The 25,646-nt window shown below is 41.6% G+C and overlaps 1 protein-coding gene across 1 annotated transcript in view; it reads right to left on the reverse strand.

Moving 5' to 3' along the window:
• Window positions 1–25,646, reverse strand: part of COL19A1 (collagen type XIX alpha 1 chain) — a 1,728,692-nt gene that overhangs the window by 1,121,436 nt on the left and 581,610 nt on the right. Inside the window, exon 13 of the mRNA XM_069726653.1 lies at window positions 19,212–19,256. Within this exon, the coding sequence (XP_069582754.1) occupies window positions 19,212–19,256 (45 nt within the window). The remainder of the gene's footprint in view (window positions 1–19,211; window positions 19,257–25,646) is intronic.

A 25,646-nucleotide genomic window follows, 5' to 3' on the forward strand; every position in this document is an offset into this window, starting at 1 on the left:
TACAGTATGTCACTATGTGTCATTTGTCGAGATTAGTCCACACTTTAGCACATTGTGAGCACTTTTTCATTTTCACTTCTTTTATAGTGTAGATTGGTACAGAATGAGAATACAGCCTGCTGCATCCATAGAGACCTCTATATCAAAAAAATTCCTGCTGGAAGCACAGAGAAGGTCAGCAGGAAGCCTGTGGAAATGTTCTCTTGCATACAGCACTGAAACCTCTCAATAAACTATAGACCGCTATAGAATAAAACCTACAACCGCATAAAAAATTATTTTTCCTTTAACTTACTCTCAGTCCTGCTCTCTATTTCAATGTTATTGTCTGTATAGGCTAAAATGGGAATCTGAGCTACTGTACAACTATACTTTCTGTGTCATGAGAGGCTCAAGCTTGTAATTATAAGCACAAACATAGAAAATGTCCAACAGAAAGTAAATGCATGGAGAATTGTTTATCAGTAAGGCAAACCAAAAAACTATAAATTATATGTAAATCACTTTATTAAAATTTAAATTGAATTATTCCTGAAAATCACTGGTAAACGCTTACCACTAGATGCCACACGTCCTTCTAAATTGATGCCAACCACCTGGAAATGATGGGTTTGTTTCTCTGCTTCCTCTCCCTTTTTTGTCAACTTGCATCCTGACATATTTGAGATTGTGGCTTTAACCATAGCAGGCAAACCACTGAATAATGAAAGGGATAGTGCATGCTGGGATGTAAGAGGAATGAAGTTCCAGCACCTATAGTGCTAGCATTATACTGATGAAAAGGAACAGCCTTCTCAAAAGCAATGTATAGCAAGTTACAGACCATGAGAGTCAGGACAGTTCTTTAAAATATTAGCCAGATTGTGCATCAAAATCAGTTTTAATTTGTTTTGAGGTATGAAGGAAGCAAGAACATTCTTTCATACAGTTCTTGTGTAAAAAAACTGAGGGGGGAGTCCCAAAGTCCCTTGTATGAGCATATGTAAACACCACTTTTTTCAGTGTCTACAGTATGAGAATGGCAGGCAATCATTCATTCTCAAAGACTTGTGTCTTTCCACAGTAAATAAACATCTGCATACATCAAACAATCGAAAGAAGTGTCCACAAGAGGTTGTTACTAAAACGTTCTCCAATCTCAAATTCGGCACGAACGTAGCACATTCGGATTTGTGTTCGCTTTCACGAGCATTTTTACTCAAAGTCGTCAAAAGTTGATCACAGTTATGTAAATGATCGCGTTTCCATTAATACTTTTTATATTACTTTGGATATGATAGTAGTGCTGTATGATGAGGGAGGGGATCGGGGGAACAAGTTTGATGAGGAGAGGGGGTGTGAAGAGGTCAGAGAGCATATTGAGAGGTAACAGCAGTGGCGCACTGTTTTTTTATCTTCCTTTAACTTTATGTGTGTTGATTCCACCAACCAATCAGGGACCAGAAACCATTCATAACGTTATGACAAAAGGTCCTCTGTGATAGGTTGCCGAAGTCACATGTCCTTGGCCATACAAAAAGTGGACATGTTGACTTGTTTTGCTGGTGCCCTTTGCTCAGTGTCACGATGCAGAGATGTCGCTCCTGTTGCTGAAAGTGAACTTGTCCTGTGTGAAATCGATATTCTTGAATTGAAGTAGATTGCGCAAAAACTGTGTGGCCATCTCCGGAGCTCCATTAACTACTCCAAATCTGACACTGTATTTCAGTGGCCAATCAGAAGGCCAGATTTCCTCTTAAATATCGTTCGGCCTAATATAGTGTTGCAGCCTTGAGGGCCAAATAACTACTCCTAATGGCTTGTGGTAAAACTGTGTTTCAGTGGCAAATCAGAAGGCCAGATTTCCACATAAAAATCATTAGGCCTACTATAGTGGTTCAGCCATGATGCCAAATTAGCTACTCAAAATCGTTTGTGCTAGAACTGTATTTCAGCGGCAAATCAGAAGGCCAGATTTCCACTTAAAAATCATTAGGCCTACTATTGTGGTGCAGCCACAAGGCCGAAATTAACTACTACAAATTGTTTGTGCTAAAACAGTGTTTCAGTGGCAAGTCAGAAAGCCATATTTCCCCGTAAAAATCATTAGGCCTACTATGATGGTGCAGCCATGAGGCCCAATTAACTACTTCAAATCGTTTGTACTAAAACAGTGTTTCAGTGGCAAATCAGAAGGCCAGATTTCCCCATAAAAATCATTTCTTGACGTCATGGCGCCTTCGTGTAGCTGAGGCCCCAGATCCCACCCCGCAGTGTGTTATGAACCTGGCGCCTGCGCAGTGGAGCGGGTCACCATGCTCCATTGAAGATATTCCCAAAGTCTCACCAACATTTGCCATAGTGCAATGTTTCGACCATTAAGGTCTTGCTTGAAAAAGACCTTAATGGTCGAAACATTGTATTATGGCAAACTAAAGATCAACTTTCATGTTTTTCACCTGGACTGAATGCTGTTCTTTCATTTTTGGTATTCTCCCAATACTCTTCTGGATAATTCAAATGCTCTCTAGCAAACTTCAGACGGGCCCAGACATGTACTGGCTTAAGCAGCGGGACACATATGGCACTGCAGGATCTGAGTCCCTGGGGCGTAGTGTGTTACTGATGGTAGCCCTTGTTGAGGTGGTCCTAGCTCTATGCAGGTTATTCACTAGGTCTCGTGTGGTTCTGGGATTTTTGCCCACAGTTCTTGTGATCATTTTGACCTCAAGGGGTGAGATCTTGCATGTAGCCCCAGATCGAGGGAGATCATCAGTGGTCTTGTATGTCTTCAATTTTCTTATTATTGCTCCCACAGTTGATTTACTCGCACCAATATGCTTGACTATTGCAGATTCAGTCTTCCCTGCCTGGTGCAGGGCTACAATTTTGTTTCTGGTGTCCGTCAACAGCTCTTTGGTATTTACCATAGAGGAGCTTGGAGTGTGACTGAGGTTGTGGACAGGTGTCTTTTATACTGATAACAAGTTCAAACAGGTGCCATTACTACAGGTAATGAGTGGAGGATAAAGGAGCATCTTAAATAATAATAATATAATAATAATAATTTTTATTTATATAGCGCCAACATATTCCGCAGCGCTTTACAAATTATAGAGGGGACTTGTACATACAATAGACATTACAGCATAACAGAAATACAGTTCAAAACAGATACCAAGAGGAGTGAGGGCCCTGCTCGTAAGCTTACAAACTATGAGGAAAAGGGGAGACACGAGAGGTGGATGGTAACAATTGCTATAGTTATTCGGACCAGCCATAGTGTAAGGCTTGGGTGTTCATGTAAAGCTGCATGAACCAGTTAATTAATTTTTTTTTTTTTTTTTAATATAGGCCACACAGGGATCGTTAGGTTAATGCATTGAGGCGGTAGGCCAGTCTGAACAAATGAGTTTTTAGGGCACGCTTAAAACTGTGGGGATTGGGGATTAATCGTATTATCCTAGGTAGTGCATTCCAAAGAATCGGCGCAGCACGTGTAAAGTCTTGGAGACGGGAGTGGGAGGTTCTGATTATTGAGGATGCTAACCTGAGGTCATCAGCGGAGCGGAGGGCACGGGTAGGGTGGTAGACTGAGACCAGAGAGGAGATGTAGGGTGGTGCTGAGCCATGGAGTGCTTTGTGGATGAGGGTAGTAGTTTTGTACTGGATTCTTGAGTGGATGGGTAACCAGTGTAATGACTGGCACAAGGTAGAGGCATCGGTGTAACGGTTGGTGAGGAATATGATCCTGGCAGCAGCATTCAGGACAGATTGGAGCGGGGAGAGTTTGGTAAGAGGGAGGCCGATTAGTAGAGAGTTACAATAGTCCAGACGAGAATGAATAAGTGAAACAGTAAGAGTTTTTGCAGAGTCGAAAGTAAGAAAAGGGCGAATTCTAGAAATGTTTTTGAGATGCAGGTAAGAAGAGCGAGCCAGTGATCGGATGTGGGGGGTGAATGAAAGGTCAGAATCAAGGATGACCCCAAGGCAGCGGGCATGTTGCTTTGGAGTAATGGTGGAACCGCAAACGGAGATGGCAATGTCAGGCAAAGGTAGGTTAGTAGAGGGAGAAAACACGAGGAGTTCAGTTTTTGACAGGTTTAGTTTCAGATAGAGGGATGACATGATGCTAGAGACAGCGGTAAGACAATCACTGGTGTTTTCTAATAAGGCAGGCGTGAGATCAGGAGAAGAAGTGTATAGTTGGGTGTCGTCAGCATAGAGATGGTACTGGAAGCCAAATCTACTGATTGTTTGTCCAATAGGGGCAGTATACAACGAGAAGAGGAGGGGGCCTAGGACTGATCCTTGAGGAACCCCAACAGTAAGGGGAAGGTGAGAGGAGGAGGAACCAGCGAAACATACAGTGAAGGATCGGTCAGAGAGATAGGAGGAGAACCAGGAGAGAACGGTGTCCTTGAGGCCGATGGAGCGGAGCATAGTGAGGAGGAGCTGATGATCCACAGTATCAAATGCTGCAGAGAGATCCAAGAGAATAAGCATGGAGTAGTGACCATTAGATTTAGCTGTTAGTAGGTCATTAGAGACTTTAGTGAGGGCAGTTTCAGTAGAGTGTAAAGAGCGGAAACCAGATTGAAGAGGGTCGAGAAGAGAGTTATCTGAGAGATAGCGGGTAAGACGGGAGTGGACCAGGCGTTCGAGGAGTTTAGAGATGAAGGGAAGATTAGAGACAGGTCTATAATTAGCGGCACAGTTTTGGTCGAGGGATGGTTTTTTAAGTAATGGATGTATGATGGCATGCTTAAATGAGGAGGGAAAAATACCGGAAGTGAGGGAAAGGTTGAATATTTTTGTTAGGTGAGAGGTGACAGCCGGGGAAAGGGACTGGAGGAAATGTGACGGAATGGGGTCACTGGTGCAAGTGGTCGGGCGAGAAGATGCAAGGAGCCTGCTTACTTCTTCTTCTGTAACTGGTTCAAAGTCAGAGAGTGAACTAGATGCAGTGGGGGAGGGAGGACAGTGCATGGTATGAAGAGATTGGGAGATGATTTCCTGTCGAATATGGTCAATTTTTTCTTTGAAGTAATTGGCCAGATTGTCAGCACGGAGATCCGTGGTTGGGGCCTGCGCTCTTGGGTTGAGTAGGGACTGGAACGTGTCAAAGAGACGTTTAGGGTTATTGGACAGGGAGGTGATGAGGGTGTTGAAGTAGGTTTGTTTGGAGAGGTGAAGGGCAGAATTGTATGTCTTTAGCATGAACTTATAATGGATGAAATCTTCGGGTAGATTAGATTTTCTCCACAGACGTTCTGCGCACCTGGAGCACCGCTGCAGGAAACGTGTTTGCAGCGTGTGCCACGGTTGTTGCCGTCTGTGCCGAGTTGTTTTATGTATAGGAGGAGCAGCTTCGTCCAGGGCACTTTGCAGGGTTTCATTGTAATGCTTCAGAGCAGAATCAGGACATGAGATGGAGGAGATTGGGGCCAATGAGGACTGCAAGTTCTTCATAAGTTCCTGGGTGTTAATGGCCTGTATGTTTCTATAAGTGTGGAAAGTGGGGGTGACCTGAGCGGGATGGCAGTTCTTGATAGAGAATGAAAGAAGGTGGTGGTCAGAGAGTGGGAGAGGGGAGTTTGTGAAATCATCCACTGAGCAAAGCCGGGAGAAGACCAAGTCAAGGGAGTTTCCATCTTCATGTGTTGGCGAGTTAGTATGCTGCGAGAGGCCGAAAGAGGAGGTTAGAGCCAAAAGGTGAGAAGCAGATGGGGAGAGGGGAGAGGCAATAGGGATGTTGAAATCACCCATGATAAGGGTGGGGGTGTCACAGGAAAGAAAGTGTGGAAGCCAGGTGGCAAAGTGATCCAGGAACTGATGAGAGGGGCCGGGAGGACGATACACCACCACCACTCGCATGGAGAAGGGGACGTAGAGTCTGACCACATGGACCTCAAAGGAAGGGAAGACAAGTGAGGGTACTTGGGGGATAACTTGGAAAGTACATTTTGGTGAAAGGAGCAGACCAACGCCTCCACCTGCTCTGTTGTCCGATCTTGGGGTATGAGAAAAGTGTAGTGCACCATATGAAAGAGCAGCAGCAGCGGTGGTGTCTGACTGCTGGATCCAGGTTTCAGTAAGAGCCAGGAGATTAAGAGAATTAGAAAGGAAGAAGTCATGGATGAAGGAGAGTTTATTACACACAGAGCGAGAATTCCAAAGGGCACAATTCAAAGAGACAGAAGGCATGCAGGGAATATTAATAAGGTTAGAGGGGTTTCTGGGTGTAGCAATTGGGAGGTTTGTCTGGCTATAACATGGGGGGCCGGGGTTTGGAGAGATGTCTCCAGCAACTAGGAGGAGGAGGATCGAAAGAGTGAGCAGATGGTTAAGTGATTTGTGAGAGCGTCTCTTGTGTTGGATGGTGGGACTGAATGGATCTGCGCTGCTAAGCAATGTGAACAGAGCATGAGTGCTATACATAGGAGAGGCAAGGACAGAGGGGCCGATATGGATGGAGTGTAGAGAGTTAATGCAAGGGCGGTGAATGTGAGTGAATGCAGCAGCCAGGATATAGAATATGCAAATAAATATGGTGAGTATTTGTGTTGTTTCAAGTGAATATGGATTAGATTTAGTTTTTCTTACCTGTCTCCTGCCCTGTCTAACTGCCATGTTATAACTGCCGAGTACTTAGAAAAAAAAAGTACTTTGAATAAAAAATACACGAATAACAGTGCACGAATGCACCCCTGCATGAATGCTTCCCCAAGCTAAGTCTACATTTATAGAAGGCTAGCCCTTAGATCTTCCTATTTTTTTTTTTTTTTTTTTTTGTGTTAAAGCTCGTTAGCAATCAATCAAACTCAGTTGAGACAACAGGACACAATAAATGTAGTGATCAGATAAACAAATGTCCAGGTCTACATGGATCATAGACCACTTTGAAACAGTTATGTGATCTCGCTGAGTAAGGACATGCAAAGTCAGATTAAATATCTATAAACACAAAAAATGCATAATAGGATGACTAACATATTAAGTTACAGGTCTTTGAGAGCCAGAAATCTCTCATGTTTTTAGGTGACCAAATAATTATTTTCCACCATAATTTGAAAAATAAATCTTGCCAAATCAGACAAGGTGATTTTCTGTATGTGTTTTCTCATTTTGACTCTCATAGTTGTGGTCTACCTATGATGTCAATTACAGGCCTCTCTTATGAATTTAAGTGGGAGAACTAGCACAATTGGTGTCTGACTAAATACTTTTTTTTCCCCACTGTATGTATTTATTTAATTCTCTATTTGGTTTAGAACCTAATAAAAACAATATCAGTGATCACTGAGTTCTTCTAAAGGTTGTTTTTATGTTAAGCTTATTTCACATAAGCATGATACAGGTCAATTTTTGCAGTCACAAATTCTGGCTAAATATGGCTTTAATAACCCAAACTAACAGTATGGATCTGTTATATTTTGCACTAAGAGTATGGTAAAATGTATACAAATTTCCATGTTTTTTTCAGACATTTTCTGTTTTGAGCAGAAGTGACATTTTACTAGGTGCTAATAATATGACTTTGGTAATGTGTAACTCGACCTCCTGGTGTATTCATTACACACGCTATGAATATTTTCTATAAAATTATATAACACATTTCATTTTCTTTTTTTTCACAGTGTGAAAGCAAAGTTTTGTTAAGTTGTCATGAACACTTGATACCCATCTCATTACGGTGGGGCTGTACGAAATGTTACTTTTCTCTTGCTGGTGTTAAACTACTCAACAGCAGTACAACAGCTGCAAGCAGCTGAGATTATTGCCTTTCACCAAGCGTCTTCTGCTCTTTTATATAGCACATTAGATTTCATCAATGTTAGCAGCTACACTTGATTGTAGCATTCATAAAACTGGGATACGGTTACAGCAGGGATAACAAAACCCACATCAGACCTCATGCAATTGGCACAAAAACGTGTAATTTAATCTATATTATCTTGGATAATGACTCTGGAATGAAAACAGAAAAGGAATTTTTGCTAATTTTTGGATAAATGTATCGTATTATGTTATAATTATAACTAAAATTCTACTGTTCCAATGATTTGCTCTTCCTGTACATACATAATAGGGAAAGTATTTCCTAATGAAATACAGAATGATTAAGAAACATTTCAATTGTTTTTGGCAAGAGACAAGATCCTAGTCAGTTTGGTTCACGCACCAGAACAATTTACATTATGGAGTGTGACAAAAATATTTTCATACATATATATTAAACTAGATGGTGGCCCGATTCTAACGCATCGGGTATTCTAGAATATGCATGTCCACGTAGTATATTGCACAGCCCCCGTAGTATATAGCCCAGCCACGTAGTATATTGCCCAGTCATGCAGTATATTGCCCAGTCACGTAGTATATTGCCCAGTCACATAGTATATTGCACAGCCCATGTAGTATATTGCCCAGCCACGTAGTATATTGCCCAGTCACGCAGTATATTGCCCAGTCACGTAGTATATTGCCCAGTCACATAGTATATTGCACAGCCCATGTAGTATATTGTACAGCCCGCGTAGTATAATGCACAGCCCACGTAGTATATTGCCCAGCTCGCGTAGTATATTGCCCAGCCCGCGTAGTATATTGCCCAGCCCGCATAGTATATTGCCCAGCACGCGTAGTATATTGCACAGCCTGCGTAGTACATTGCCCAGCCCGCGTAGTATATTGCCCAGCCCGCGTAGTATATTGCACAGCCCATGTAGTATATACCAATGTGGGCATCATATCCCTGTTAAAAAAAGAATGAAAATAAAAAATTGTTATATGCTCACCTTCCGTTGGCCCCTGGATCCAGGAAGCATTTACGGACGCTCCTCGTGCGCTCCGGTCTCAAGCGTGCATTGCGGTCTCGCGAGATGATGACGTAGCGGTCTCGCAAGACTGCTACGTCATCATCTCGCGAGATCGCAATGCATGGACCGGTCACCGGAGCGTCGCGAGGGACGGGAAAAGCACCGGAAGGTGAGTATATGATGATTTTTTATTTTTTTATTATTTTTAACATTAGATCTTTTTAGTATTGATGCTGCCGAGGCAGCATCAATAGTAAAAAAGTTGGTCACACAGTGTTAATAGCAGCATTAATGGAGTGCGTTACACCACGGCATAACGCGGTCCATTAGTGCTGCCATTAACTCTGTGTGAGCGCTGACTGGAGGGGAGTATGGAGCGGGCACTGACTGCGGGGAGGAAGGAGCGGCCATTTTGCCGCCGGACTGCGCCTGCCACTGATTAGTCGTGGCAATGGTCATGGGCGTTTTGCCACGACCAATCAGCGACTTGGATTTCCATGACAGACAGAGGCCGCGACCAATGAATATCCATGACAGAAAGACAGACAGACAGACGGAAGTGACCCTTACTATGGTCCATGGTAGAGCATCTCAGAGACCCCCCAAGTAGAGGGAGAATAAGGGGTTCCTGAAAACCCATTTTGTCAGTGAAATCTGCTGGTGTTGATCCCTTGCAATAGCATAATAAAAGGGAAGATAACTTTGTATGAGGTTCTCCCTGTGCGTTCTTAAGAACCGATGCAGTTAGGAGGGGAATCCCCTCTGTATGAGTCTCTTGCATTTCACTGCAAAATGGAGTTGTGTATTCTGTGTGGTCAAAAGGCACATTTCATTGGGGTCTGTCCTTTTTTATCAAAGCACAAAAAGCTGTCATAAAACTTATAACCCCAGGTTGTGTGAAGGATAACAACCTGGGTGTATATATCTCCTCCACATGTGTATCTCAGTTTTTCTTACCCACAGATGTTATGGGTATGAAAATTGGGAATATATCTATCCTCTTGGATAGTGGAATGAGCGCCAATATGTTAGATGCTTGGATCGCACAGGACCTTGGTGTTCCCTGTAGTACTCTGGCTAAGCTCATCGCCATATTTGCAATTGACTCTGTACCTCTCAGTCAGGGAAATTTTACGCAAGTAGTGCATTATGTGAACCTGCACATAGGGTTCTTCCCCCTACTCTTATTATGTTAGGCCTTCCCTGGCTAACTTCATAATCCAGTTATTCATTGGCAGTCCAAAGAAATAGTCAAATGGAGTGATTTATGCATAAATAATTGCCTAGGTACCATCATTTCGACTATGTCCACTAAAACCATACCCTCTTTTCTGGTTGATCATGTGGATGTGTTGTCAGAGAAGGGGTGCCAGGAACTGCCTACCCACCGTGTGTATGATTACCTCACAACCTTGCTCACTGGAGCAAAATTACCCAAGACCAGATTATGCAATTTGTCCAGCCTTGAAAGGCAGATCATGAAGGATTACATCTCTGAGAGTCTTGCTAAGAAACTTATTAGACCCTCTTCTTTGCCCGTAGCGGCGGGGTTCTTCTTTGTGAAAAAGAAAGATAGGGGCCTGTGTCCCTGTTTAGATTTCCGTGAGTTAACTAGGATTACTCTTCAAGACCTGTATTTATTCGAAACTCATTCATGATTTATTTAACAAGATAGAGCACTTTTTCATTTTTGCGTTTTTGTTTTGTGCTCCCCTTCTTCCTAGAGCCATAACTTTTTATATTTTTCTGTCAATATGGTCTTATGGCCATGAGAGGGCTTGTTTTTGCAGGACAAATTGTACTTTTGAAAGACTCCATTGTTTTTACCATTTTGTGTACTCAAAAACAGGAAAAAAATTCCAAGTGCGGTGAAATTGCATAAAAATTGCAATTCCACAATGTTTTTTTTTTTACCATGTTTACCAAATCCTAAAACAGACCTGCCATTATGGTTATCCAGGTCTTTAAAATTTCATGGACACTAAACATGTCTAGGTTCTTTTTTTTTATTTAAGTGGTAAAAAAAAATTCTAAGTTTGTAAAAAAAAAAAAAATTGCTCCATTTTCTGAGACCTGTAGCGTTTCCATTTTTCGTGATCTCGGGTTGGGAGAGGGCTTATTTTTTGCAGGCCAAGTTGTCATTTATATACATTTCATTTTGGTGCAGATATGATGTTCTGATTGCAGTTATTGCATTTAAATGCAATGTTGTGGCGACCATTCAAAAAAATCATAATTATGGCATTTTATCTTTTTCTCGTTATGTCGTTTAGCAATCAGGTTAATCCTTTTTTTTATATATCGGGCAATTCTGAACCCAGGATACCAAAAATGTGTATGTTTGATTTTTTTATTGTTTTATTTTGAATGGTGCGAAAGTGGGGTGATGTGAACTTTTATTTTACTTTTATTGTTTAAATATTTTTAAAAACATTTTTTTTCACTCTTGACATGCTTCAGTAGTTTCCATGGGAGACTAGAAGCTGCCATAACCTGTTTGTCTCTGCTACATATAGGCGATGATCAGATCAGCTGTAGTAGCGGAATGGCTGACTTGTTATGAGCACTGATCATCGGGTGACACTAATAGCAAGCCGGCAGTGACAACCATAGAGGTCTGTAGAAGACCCGCTTAATTGTAAAGTGCTGCAGAATATGTTGGCGCTATATAAATAAAAGTTATTATTATTATTGTCATGCCAACCCATCGTTGACCCGCGATCACGTGACAGGAGTTACCGGTGGGTGGATTTCTGGCCCGTTATCCAGAAGCGCGTGCTAAATGCCACTGTCAGAGTTTGACAGCGACATTTAACGGGTTAATAGCAGTGGGTGGTTTGCGATTCCACCTGCAGCTGTTACGGGCACATGTCAGCTGTTCAAAACAGCTGACATGTGTCTGGAAAGATGTGGTCTCACCGCCAGAGCCCACATTAAAGGGGCAGACACAACATGCACAGTATATGTACATCGCATGTTGTGTAGGGGTTAATCAGATTGTTTGGGCAAAATGGTTCTCTAAATTGGACTTCAGGGGAGCCTATAATCTGATTAAGATCAAGGAGAGAGATGAGTGGAAGATGGCCTTTAACACTCCTGAAGGACATTATGAACACTTTGTCATGCCCTTTGGTTTTCCAACATTCTGTTAAAGACATTTTTCATCACATTGTGGTACTTCTTGACGATATCTTAATATACTCACCTGATGTCAGGTCACATCAGGTACATGTCCGGCATGTGTTACAGGTTTTGCAGGATAATAAACTGCACGCCAAATTAGAAAAATGTGTACTCGCTGTACAATAGGTTCATTTCCTGGGTTTCCTAGTGTTTGCTGCAGGTTTCCAGATGGACCATGATAAGGTCCATGCAGTTCTGGAATGGGATCTGCCAGAGAAAAAGCATTACACGTTTTGGGGTTTGCTAACTATCAAAAGTTTATAAAAAAACTTCTTGTCGATTGTCAAACCGCTCACTGACATAACTAAGAAAGGTATGGACTTCTTGAGGTGGTCCGACTGCGCCCATCAGGTATTTTCTTCCTTGACAAAATGCTTTTCCACTGCTCCTGTACTCATTCAATTTGATGCTTCTCATGCATTAATTTTTTTATTTGATGCATTTAAAGTGGAGGTCGGGGCTGTGTTGGCCCAAGGATTGTCCCCTGGTAAGTGGCATCCATGTGCCTTCTTCTCTAAAAAATTATTGTCTTCAGAAAGGAGCTACAGTATGATGTACGTAATAGAGAACTTTTGTTAATCAACTTGGCTTTTGAGGAGTGGTGTCATATTTTTTAGGGGCAGTCCACCCTCTCACTGTCATTAATGATCATAAAAGTCTGTTGTAACGCAAATCCGCTAAACGTCTTATTCCTGGACAAGTTAGATGGTCTTTGTTTTTTTTTTACCAGGGTTAATTTTATTGTCACTTGACGACCTCGCATTAAGAATATCAAAGCTGATGCTTTGTCTTGAAGTTTCCCGGGGGTGGTTGTTTGGATAACTCAGTCCCTATTTTACAGGACGGGCTAGAGGAAGAGGTATTGAAGGTTCAAGGGGGCACCCTACTTGTCCTTCAGGGAAATTAATTGTACCATTGCATCTGCGTCTGAAAGTTTTAGTGGCACATCATAGCTCGTCTCACACTGGTCATCCAGGTTGTAAAGCAACCTTGGACCTCCTTGCTCTTCATTTTTGGTGGCCAAGTTGTCTAAGAATGTAGTTGACTTTATGTCTTCCTGCAATGTCTGTGCATGTTCTAAGACCCCCACATTCGCCTGTCTGGGGCTTTTCTACCATTAACCATACCTGACCGATCATGGGTATATTTATCCATGGATTTTATTACATTTCTTCCTTCCTCCTCAGGCAAGACTGTTATCTTAGTTGTGGTGGATATGTTCAATAAAATGGTGCACTTCATTGATTTTTCTGCTATCCCTAATGCTAAGACCCTGGCTCAGGTGTTTGTCACCAAAATTGTGACAAACACATGGGGGTTCCCTCCCAGGTTGTGTCAGTCGGGGGACCCAGTTTTTGGATAATTTTTTGATGGGCATTTTATTCTCACCTGGGAATGCATTTATCCATTTCTTTGGCTAATGGTCAAACTAATGGTCAAACTGAACGTCTAAACCAAAGTCTGGAGACATATCTCAGGAGTTTTGTGTCAGACAACCAGGGGGAATGGTCATCTGTTATTGCATTAGCTGAGTTTGCCTTAAACAATCATCTCAGTGAGTCCACTGGTAAGTTGCCATTTTTTGGTGCATATGGCTTCCATCCGCAGTTCTGTACCTGCAGTAAAGATGGGTTTTCTGGGGTTCCTGGGGAGGAATGATTCTCTTGTTTACTCTCATTTGCATGGCAAAGGGTTCAAAACAACTTCAAGATCATGTGGGACAAATATAAATGCAAGGCTGATAAGAAAGAGTTGTCAGGTCTGGACCTGGGTGTGAATGATTTAGTTTGGGTGTCTACCAGAAATAATAAAGTGAAGATTCCTTCCTAGAAATTAGGTCCTAGGTTCATTGGGCCTTACAAGGTGGTCGCCGTAATTAACTCTGTGGCATTTCGTCTTGAGCTTCCTCTAATGCTCAAATTCTACAGCGTTTTCCACAGGTCATTTCTCAAAAAATAGTAGTGCTTGTGGAGCTGTCATCCTTGCAGCCACCAATGATTATTGTTGATGGCAATTTGGAGATTCATATGGCAAGAATTGTGTATTCTTGTATGGTTCATCACTCTTTTCAATACTTGATGCACCAGAAGGGGTACGGTCCTGAGGAGAGGATGTGGGTACCAGCATATGAGGTTAATGCCAGTAAACTAATTAGGTCCTTCCATGTGGCCTATCTGGATAAACCCAGTCCTGAGGGTCCAGTGGGGTTTACTGTCACAAATGTGTCACATCCCCCTGGGAGAAGTGGCAGTAGACGGTCACGTTGGGTAATGATTCACAGGTCTTCTTTAGAGATGGTGTGATTCATGTCCTATTTTAAATGGATTTGGTTTCCTTCGGTGCTGGGAGGGTTAAGGAATCTTTTCATGCTGACTGAGACCATACAGCCTGGTTGTTCTCAGCTGAAAATGCTCATTAGTTACTCCCTCTATATATACTTGCTCTGGGCAGTTAGTTGCTGCTGGTGATTGATTCATCTTCTGGTGCTGAGTGCTAAAGCTATGTGGTTGGAGTGGAGTTGCTGTAGTAGTGATCTGTAGTTTGCTGTAGTACAAGTGTGTTTATCTCTTGGTCCCTATTACCAATCAGTTTATTCCTCTCTCTACCTATACTCCTCCATATTGTTGGTTTGTGCTTTTGTATGATAGAGGTTTTCTGCTATCCCTGTTTTGTATTTGTGTCTTGTTTACCTTACATTTCTATCCCATGAATCATGGACTGGGGGAGGGGACAGATAAGGGATTAATAAGGGATAAGGGATTAACAGGAGCATAGCAGGGTTGGAGACCTGGGCTTCTCTACCTTCATGCGTACCCCTGGGACAGGGATAGTAAGGGTCCCTGTTCCAGGGACAGTTTGAGATGCCTTTCCCTTACCAAAGACCGTCACAGCATGACACATGTACCAATAATACTTATTTATTTACTTTCTAAAAGTTATATGCTCATTTTGATTTAATGTTAGGTTTTGTCTGTTAAATTGCCTCAGTATTAATGTACACCTACACTGTGCCCTTCTACCAAATAATGCTCCCGCTCAATGTTAGGGCTAGCGGAACGCACCAAATAATTAGAGAGAAGGTATGAGGTGCGTTCGCAGCCCGGGGTCCACCGTGCAGAGATGGAATGTGCTGCTGAGTAATGACGGACTATATGGCGGTACAATGTCAATACACACATGGGTTAACTTCACCCTGTATGAAGGAAGCGAACCCTGTTGCATCACAGGGCCGCGGTTCCGCACAAAGAGCGCAAGCAACGAATCAAAGACCTCTATCTCAGGACACAGGATTAGAGTTTGTGTAGACCTCTTGCACTCGACACCACAATTGGGGTATCAGAGTAACTGAGAAAGTAACTTGCCATTAACCACCCAGACTTGGATCAGGAAAGCGCTCTAATAGCATACAGCGCCACACTGGCGGACACAGCAATTAGACACTGATTTGTGTGTTATTGTGCTAATAGATCAGCCGAGTGCTAGATAGCAGACATCCACCTTTCGCGAGCAGTCATACACAAGAGAGGGGATGATTAAAGAATAACTTGCACTCATCAACAAACACACGTTTTCAAATGTACACTAGCGCATGGCCGAGCGGCCATGCAAACCTTTTATAGCAGCAGTGCTACAAGACCTTCCAGATGGACCAATAGGAGCTGCAACAGGACCTGAGCATGTGACCCCTGTCCTCCAATGGGAGGTCGTCCCGTGGGCATGCTCAGTATGAGAAAAGCATGACTTAGTCCCAGAAAGACCTGCTCGCTGCTGATCACTGCTGGCTACAAAGACAGAGCCTGGAAGGGCAGCAGTAACCAGTCATCCCATATCAGCCTGAGCTAGATGCTGGGACTGACGTCTCTGCTGAGCAGGCTCCACTGCGGCTGGAGAAGAATGGGAGACCGCAGCGGAGATGGTTCGAGATTCCCCCTGTGCAGAGGCTGGAACTCCACACCTAACATTAATTTCTTCGGTTTTGTTTTTTCGATTTTTTAGACTAAACCATAGATAAAATAGATACACTCACTCCTCAACACTGAAATGATAACATTAAGAAAGAAAAGTAATGGGATTATGAAAATCACAGGATCGATAGACATGCTACTGATATGCCAATGATGAAAAAATGGAAACAATATTTTCAAAACTTATTGTTTTATTCCATGTCGATAATGAGAGCAGCACAAAGAAATAATTGCACTTACATGACTGGCATGCTATCAATGAGGTTAATAATGGTTGTGTAAAGAATGTTCTGCCACACTTGGGCTCATAAATTGTTAAGATGCACTGCTGGCAGCTTCTTTTCAATTGATTACCAGCGATGTTCTAGATGTGCTCAAAATGAAACAAATTCGGAGACACTGTAGGCCACAGTGGAATGTTTAAACTATGGAGGCGTGCTCACAGTAGTACGAGCAACAAATGCACCTTGTCATTGTTGCATTGAAAAATGGTTTCTGGGACACTTTGAGAAATAGCTGTACCATTGGTTTGCTGACAAAATCAATGTAACATTGAGCTTGAGCTATTAGTATACCTGGAATGTAGACTAGAGGGATCTAGGTACTGTACATTATGCCACCTTCCACCATAATCACTGAAGTAGGAATGGTGTGACACTGCCTCGTGATGGCCGGGCTGTTCTTGGTGTTGTCCATGTGTCCTCATCAAATTCAAAGAATGGCCCTTAATTGTCCATTCTCTACTGAAAGTGAAATTAGACCTCATATACCAAGGAAACGTTATCAGTGTCTACACAAACCATCAGATGGAATTTGCGCAAAATTTGGCTATGTGCCAGATATCCAGCTATAGGGGTTCCATAGACATCACACCACCATTCTGAAAGGCTATCATTGTGCAGAGCAAGATGGCAATGGAGGTTGGAATGGAAATCTATCCTCTTCAGTGATGAGTCTAGCTTTTGTTTTTGGAGTGATAATAGCTGGAGATAGGTCTGGAGACCACATAAGCAATGACATGAAAAGGCCTTGATGAGGGAACAAGAAAGTATCTCAGAATCCAATTTTCAACATGATACCAATCGGCATGTTGTTGCTGCTATAGAGAGCAACTTGAGTTGCGTTAATGCATTGGTATGGCCTGCAGAAAACTCCACACTTGTCTTCCATTGAGGACATCTGGAATGTCATTGAAATTCTCCGCAGTGAAATTCTCCCAGTGAACTGCAATGAACTCGCCTCTGCACCATGAGACCGGCAATAACATCAATGACTTCACTGCTAGTCACTGATGCTGCAAGCTCATTTAGCAGTGGTTGTCAGTCTGGATGGTCACATATTAGCTCTGTCCAGATTGAAAACAGTTTATCCCCAAACATGGATTATGGCGTGGGACAGAACGATGGACAGGTGACGGGTATTGTTGTTTTTTTATTTTTGTTTTATTACAGGAGACAAGGGATTCAGTGGAATTAGGTGTTAGGTGAGTATAACTGTGTTTGCTATTTTTAAATAAAAAGTAAAAGTGTTTTGTTTTATTTCAAATAAAAGACTTCATTCTGGCTGTGTCTTTACTTACAATATAACAATATAACCTCTCCATTAGTAATCCATGGGCTTGATGTCACCTGATAATACAAAGGTGATATCAACCCCACAAATATGAAGCCCACTTTCCACAGCTACAGGGCAAGTGGGAAGAGTCCACATCTAATATATGTGCCTTTTCTGGGCAGTTGCAGGCTGCAATTTTTAGGCTAGAGGGGCAATATCCCCCAGCTGTCAGCTTCAGCTTGGCTGGTTGTCAAAAATAGGTGAGACCCCATGTTGTTTTTTCAAATTATTTATTTAAATAATAAAAAAAATCAGAGTGATTGTAGCCCACAGCTGTGAGTTTTGCCTGGCTGGTTATCAAAAATACAGGGAATCTCAAGGCTGTTTTTTTAAATTATTTATTTGCAGTGCAGGTGTCAGCTGCTGAATACTCCCATCAGCCACTCTTGCTCTCACTGTTATTAGCAGCAGAAGGCATTGGCTGATAGGAGCAGAAGTCCCATCAGCTGACACCAGTGACCGGCGGTAAATTTTATACCTCTGATTGTAACTGCATACTCACTCTGTCTTTTGACAGTGTGGGAACCGCGGGTCCTGACCAGCGGTGATGATTTTATCGGTGATCAGAAGCGGTGTTTGCCGCACTCTCATGCACATGACAGAGTGGCAAATACTGGATATTTGGGCCCCCCATTCAAACGAATGGGGTCGGGGTTCCGGTACGGGTCCGGTTACTGCTCTGGTACTTTGTTTTAACTGTTTGGCCAAACCCACCAGACCTGAACATCCAGGTGTCCATCAATCTCAACTAACAATATCTCCCAATATAGGTAAATAACATACACAATGAAACCTGTAATAGTATACCTGAAAGGGAACCCGGTAACCTTGGTTCCCTAGCAGTTCAAGAATAACTTAAGTAAGAGAACGTATTAAAAAAGGCAAATTGCAAATACTTAGCAGCCAGGGATTAGTTTTGCTGTTCGGGGGTAAGATATGGAACTGAAATGCTCAGAAACTCAAGCACATCAGAGTCTACATGACTTTATCCGAGCAGTAAGGAGAAAAATTTTTGTTTGGAAGGCTAAGTTCCCCCCACCTTAGATCCACACAACAAAAAAAAACTAAAGACTACAGTCAGATGAGTCCGTGGACATACAATTTGGGAAAACATTTGCCTTTCATCTAACTTCTCGGAAGTGAACACAATCCTTCCATTTTGTCTCTACAGTATCCTTTACTGTTTCTAACTATGCCTCCTTCTTGAATAATCACATCACCTATGAAATATTTTTTGTAATAAAAAGGTCAAAATATAGTCCTAAAATGCAACAGCGAAAATAAAGCATGCTTCTTTGTAAGTATCAGTCTAATATATATTTTTATATAGAATAACACAGCTCATGCACAAAGCTTTTCCTATCACTGCTACAAATTGTACAAAAGTAGAAAGAAACTCACCAAGACTTGCACATATAAATTCAGCGGAGATAGCAGAAATGTCAAAATGGTATTATGCCTATATTTTCTGACAGGTCACTATGATTATATTGCTTTTTCAAAGTAAAGTAATATTTATTCAGATACTCGTGAAAGCTGACTTACTTTGATAAGATGGGTTACAAGAACAATAATGTAAAATTTATACAGAATAACACATATGTAAGCAATCAGTAAAATAAATGAGACAAAATCATATTTAACTTACGTCTTTCCCTTGAGAACCAGGAAGACCACTTTCTCCTTTTTCGCCCTTAAAAATGGAAATATAGCAATTAAGAAATGAAGGACATTCTTAATTTAATATTCAATACTGGTGATACGAAAAAATTAACTTTGGGTCTTTAGCTGGTAAATTAAGAATACAGTATATAACATTTAATGTTATATTTCAGAAGTTTCCAGTTATTTATGATTTGTCAAAGAACATTGCACTGGTTATAACTTTAGCCGCAAAAATGGTTATGCATTTATAATTATAATGCATTATTCTGTAAGTGTTGCATATAAGTTCTGTACTCTTAAAAGAGATTTACCAGAAGAAATATAAATTACATTTTTAATGAATAAAGAAAACACTAAAATCCCAAATCATAGATATCACTGAATGAAATATTCCAGTTGTAAATTTTAATTCATTGTATAGTGGAATGTGTTGAGAACAATAAAACCTAAAATCAATGTAAATCACAACTAATATCCCACAGCGGTATGGAGCTGGAATGATGCTCAAAATAAAAGTGGAAAATGAAGTCACAGGCTGATTCAACTTCAGTGGAAATGCCTCAAGACAAGGAAATGATGCTCAGTGGTGTGTGTGTGGCCTTCTCGTGCCTGTATGACCTCCCAACAACACCTGGGAATGCTCCTGATGAGGCGGCAGATGGTCTCCTGAGAGATTTCCTCCCAGAACTGGACTAAAGCATCCGCCCACTCCGAGACAGTCTGTGGTGCAACCTGACATTGGTGGATGGTGCGAGACATGATGTCCCAGATGTGTTCAATCGGATTCAGGTCTGGGGAACGGGCAGGCCAGTCCATAGCTTCAATGCCTTCATCTTGCAGGAACTGCTGGCACACTCCAGCCACTTGAGATCTGGCATTGTCCTGCATTAGGAGGAACACAGGGCCAACTGCACCAGCATATGGTCTCACAAGGGGTCTGAGGATCTCATCTCAGTACCTAATAGCAGTCAGGCTTCCTCTGGCGAGCACATGGAGGGCCCTGCGGCCCCCAAAAAGAAATGCCACCCCACACCATTACTGACCCACTGCCAAACCGGTCATGCTGAAGGATGTTGCAGGCAGCAGATCGCTCTCCACGGTGTCTCCAGACTCTGTCACATCTGTCACATGTGCTCAGTGTGAACCTGCTTTCATCTGTGAAGAGCACAGGGAGCCAGTGGCGAATTTGCCAATCCTGGTGTTATGTGGCAAATGCAAAGCGTCCTGCACGGTGTTGGGCTGTGAGCAAAACCCCCATCTGTGGACGTCGGGCACTCAGACCATCCTCATTGAGTCGGTTTCTAACCGTCTGTGCAGACACATGCACATTTGTGGCCTGCTGGAGGTCATTTTGCAAGGCTCTGACAGAGCTCCTCCTGTTCCTCCTTGCACAAAGGCTGAGGTAGCGGTCCTGCTGCTTGGTTGTTGCCCTCCTACTGCCCCCTCCATGTCTCCTGTTGTACTGGCCTGTATCCTGGTAGTGCCTCCAGCCTTTGGACACTATGCTGACAGACCCAGCAAACCTTCTTGCCACAGCTCACATTGATGTGCCATCCTGGATGAGCACATCCAACATTAAAAAGTGACCAAAACATCAGCCAGAAAGCATTGGTACTGAGATGTGGTCTGTGTTTCCCACCTGCTGAACCACTCCTTTATTGAGTTTGTCTTGATAATTGCCAATAATTTCCATCTGTTGTCTATTCCATTTGCACAACAGCATGTGATTGTCAATCAGTGTTGCTTCCTAAATGGACAGTTTGATTTCACAGAAGTTTGATTTATTTGGAGTTATATCCTGTTTAAGTGCTCCCTTTATTTTTTTGAGCAGTGTATTTTGGAATGGGAAAGAGGATTAAACTGCCGTGAAACCCATTTGGCAGCAACTGACTAGGAAAAAAAGTATCTGTGACTATCCTAAGTGAAGGAAAAACAGGAAAATTGGAAAAGCTGCTCGCTGTAAATATGTCCATTATGCAGGCAACCAAAACGTCTATAGATGTAAAAAAAAAAAAAAAAGAGGAAGAAAATGTTCCAGCTTCTGGTAAAAAATGGTATAACTTTATTCTGTCAATAAAAATTCATTAAAAAAATATATGAAACAAGGAGATAGGAAGCACAAATGCAACAAGTTTCAAATAAAATCTGGCGTTCTTTGTTATTGCCATTAGTTTTGACGAAGAACCCTTTGTTGCACTCAAAACGCACCATCTTTGTGCTTCCTGTCTCCCTATTTCATATATTTTTGGAATGGATTTATAATGACCAAAAGTTGTAATATTTTTTACCAGAAGCTGGAACTTTGTCTTTCCTTTTTTGTTTATCTGTTGGGGATAGTCTAGAGCCACCCATACACAGTAGTTGGTCAGCTGCATTTACTGAAAATAGTAGGCTTTTCCAACTTATCTACAGTACAGACCAAAAGTTTGGACACACCTTCTCATTTAAAGATTTTTCTGTATTTTCATGACTATGAAAATTGAACATTTACACTGAAGGCATCAAAACTATGAATTAACACATGTGGAATTATGTCTTATATTCTAGGTTCTTCAAAGTAGCTACCTTTTGCTTTGATGACTGCTTTGCGCACTCTTGGCATTCTCTTGTTAAAATCTTTAATTGAGAAGGTGTGTCCAAACATTTGGTCTGTACTGTATATTGTATATGGGAGCCTATATAAGTCAGTGGACTGTTTGCTGATTGTAGCAAAACTCTAGCTGAATTTTCACAGCTCTGAACAGTAGCTCAGCCATAATAGCTACCTGTATAATCATGTTAAAAATGTTTAACCGAGAAATAAAAACAAAGGAGAAAGAAACACATATTAATATGGGTTTTAAATTGATAAAAAATGAAAAGCAAGCAAGTTTATGAGTGTCTTTGGTTTTGATCAAACATCATGATGAACATGACCTTTAAGATGTCTATCTCAAATCTGTGAATGTAACGGTTTATTTCAGCATGTCATTCTAACTTCACCAGCTATGGTCATGTTGGTTAAATAGAAGCAAGAGATGGAGAATGCCGTCAAATTTCACTATAGGTTTCTTGCATATAGGCTTCATTTAATCCATCTTGTTGATTCGTGTTATGACAAGGGAATGAAGAAATGATGGATACTCACACTGAGATTGTTCATCTCTGTTGAGAATTGCTGATGCAGTGCTGACTTATCAAAGCAGATGACAGAGAATGTTTGTGGTTAAGTAGAACATGTCCAATTTTCCTCCATCCTTGGTACGTCACCTACCTGGAGGAGACAGCTGCTGCATATCTGTGGTGCCTCCAAATACGAATATACATTATTTTATTCCACAGAGTTTAAGATAGAGATTAGAATTTTGTATGTACATTCAGAATGAGTTTTATTGTCATAATTATTGTTTTAAAATTTGGTCTTAAATGTAATGTTGTTTACTTCGATTTTTCTCCTGCAATGCTGAAGGCCAATATGAACAATGTGTAAAAGAATGTTTTTCATATTAAAGGAGCTTTCAGCAATAAATAGTGTTAAAAAGATTGATTGACAATAGTCACATCACAAAGTGTCCTCATTGGTGCCACAGTGATCAGATGTTCCCCTGCAGCACCACCACAGTAGAAATGATGCCTACAGAATGATCTTACAGAGTAAGAGATGATGGGGCTAAAAGATGACAATCCTGACCAAGCATAACCCCATCTATTAAATTTGTATTTAGGATACTAAAAATGTTGTTTCCTGTCCTTTTGAATTTGAAAAACATTTATTATTAATACCAGTGACTTAATTACATAGGTTGAAAAAACACACAGGTCCATCATGTTCAACCTTTCTCAATCAGTTATGCTTTATTACTAGATTATTTCTAACCCACAATGTCATTTGTTGCTGAGAAAAGAATCCAGCTCTTTTTTACATTTTGTTAAAGCATCTGTATTACTTGTGGTATGGCAGTCCACAGTCTGGCTGCTCTAACTGTAAAGAACCCTTTCCTATTTAGCTGCAAAATTTGCCTTAGCCCAACAAGTAATGAATGTCCCCAGGACCATTGTATTGTCCTTAGAAATAATAAATCATGTGACAGTTCTTTGTATTGACCACATTTGTTTATACATACAAATGAGATCTCCTCTTATATATTTTTTTTGCTTAGATGAACAAGCCCAAACTTCTAATTTCTCATTATAAGAGAGACCTTCCATCCTACTTTATCATCTTGCTGCCTGCCTTTGACTCAACACCGGTATTCCAGTAACTTTAGAATGTGGAAACCAAAACTTGATCCCTTATTCAAGATGTGGCCTTAAAAAAGGGATTTATAGAGAGGTAAAAATACAGGGTGGGTCATTTATATGGATACACCTAAATAAAATGGGAATGTTGGTGATATCAACTTCCTGTTTATGGCACATTAGTATATGGGAGGGGGAAAACTTTTCAAGATGGGTGGTGACCATAGTGGCCATTTTGAAGTTGGCCATTTTGGATCCAACTTTATTTTTTTTCAATAGAAAGAGGGTCATCTGACAAATCAAACTTATTGAGAATTTCAAAAGTAAAACAATGTTCTGCTTGGTTTTAACATACCTTTATTCTTTCATGAGTTATTTACAAGTTTATGACCACTTATAAAATGTGTTCAAAGTGCTGCCCATTGTGTTGGATTTTCAGTGCAACTCTCTTCTCCCACTCTTGACACACTGATAGCAAAACCGCAGAAGAAATGCTAGCACAGGCTTCCAGTATCCGTTGTTTCAGATGCTGCACATCTTTTATCTTCACAGTATAGACCACCACATTATGGGTGTCAGGTCCGAGCATTCCTACATGAACAGTTTCTTGGAAAGTGGATTGGTCATCGTGGGCCAGTTGAATGGCCACCAAGGTCTCCCAATATGACCTCCTTAGACTGTTATCTTTACGGTCATCTGAAGGCAATTGTCTATGCTGTGAAATGTACTTATTCCCCTCTTTTTCTTTTGATGCCCTAAATTATTTGGCTAGTATTATTTGCATGTATTTTTGATTCAGTAAATGATTAATGGTTTTATTTTACCTTTTTGGTGTTCTTTGTACTCCATGGTGCTCTGTGTTGAACAGCAATCTTCAAGTCTAACCACAGATTCTCAATTGGATTAAGGTCTGGACATTGACTAGGCTGCTCCAAAATATTTACACGTTTCCCCTTAAACCACTTGAGTGTTGCTTTAATGGTATGCTTTGGGGTCATTGCATTGTCTTGTTGGAAGGTTAACCTCCATCCCAGTCTCAAATCACCGACAGACTGAAATAGGTTTTGCTCAAGAATATGCCTGTATTTCACAGCATTCATCTTCCTCCAGACAGAAACCATTTTTCCAGTCCCTATTGTTGAAAAACCTCCCCACAGCATGATGCAGCCACCATGTTTCACTGTGGGGATGGTGTTCATAGAGTGATGAGCTGTATTGGGTTGGTGCCAGAGATAGGTTTTACCTTGGTTGCCAAAGCGTAAAATTTTTGTCTCATCTGACCACAGACCTTCCTCCAGGGCCGTATTTGGAGTTTCTGCTGCCCTAGGCACTTTTAGTGCTGACTCCCCCATTGGTGAGTATGACACTATCGGCAGTGACAGGCTACTTTCGCATCAGCGATTTTTGCCATTCGCAGCAGTTTTTCTGCATCTGCCGCGTAACGGATCACTTATGGCAACACTGCGTTCGGCCTCATTCATTCCCTGTGGGACTTGCGGACATGTGGGCACTTGCGGTTTTGCTGTGATCCGGCAAATGCGGTACTTGCAGCAATGGGAAAAAACTGCTGCTAGCAGTGTCTCACCGCAAGTGCAAAACCGCAAGTAACCATCTCTACCTGTCCCTGCACCATGCTAGCTCATCCCATCCATCCCTCCCTGACCTAAAACTACACTATAAAGCTTTAGGAAAACAATGTATTAACTGACATATTCCTCCGATAATGAGGCTCAAGGCTGCGGCGTAGAATGGGACGGGCAGTGTCCGGGGCTCCGTTCTTTCCTTACAGTATTGTAGTATTTAGTCACTATGTGGTGGCAATATGTGCTCTGGTCATGGTGTGGCGGTATTTGTTGGTGTATAATGATTTGTATAGGGGAACACCAAGTGAATAGTAATTTGCATGAGGGGGAGATACTGAATTGTATGGGGGAAAGCTGGGTGGATACTGTTTTGTATGGAGGAAAGCTGAGTGGATACCAATTTGTATTGGGGAAAGCTAGGTGGATACTGATTTGTATGGAGGAAAGCTGGGTAGATACTGTTTTGTATGGAGGAAAGCTGGGTGGATAATGACTTGCATGGGGTAAGCTAGGTGGATACTGATTTGTATGGAGGAAAGCTGGGTAGATACTGTTTTGTATGGGGGAAAGCTGGGTGGATAATGACTTGTATGGGGGAAAGCTGGGTGGATACTGAT

Source organism: Ranitomeya imitator, chromosome 5 (assembly GCF_032444005.1).
Source record: "Ranitomeya imitator isolate aRanImi1 chromosome 5, aRanImi1.pri, whole genome shotgun sequence".
NCBI lineage: Eukaryota > Metazoa > Chordata > Amphibia > Anura > Dendrobatidae > Ranitomeya > Ranitomeya imitator.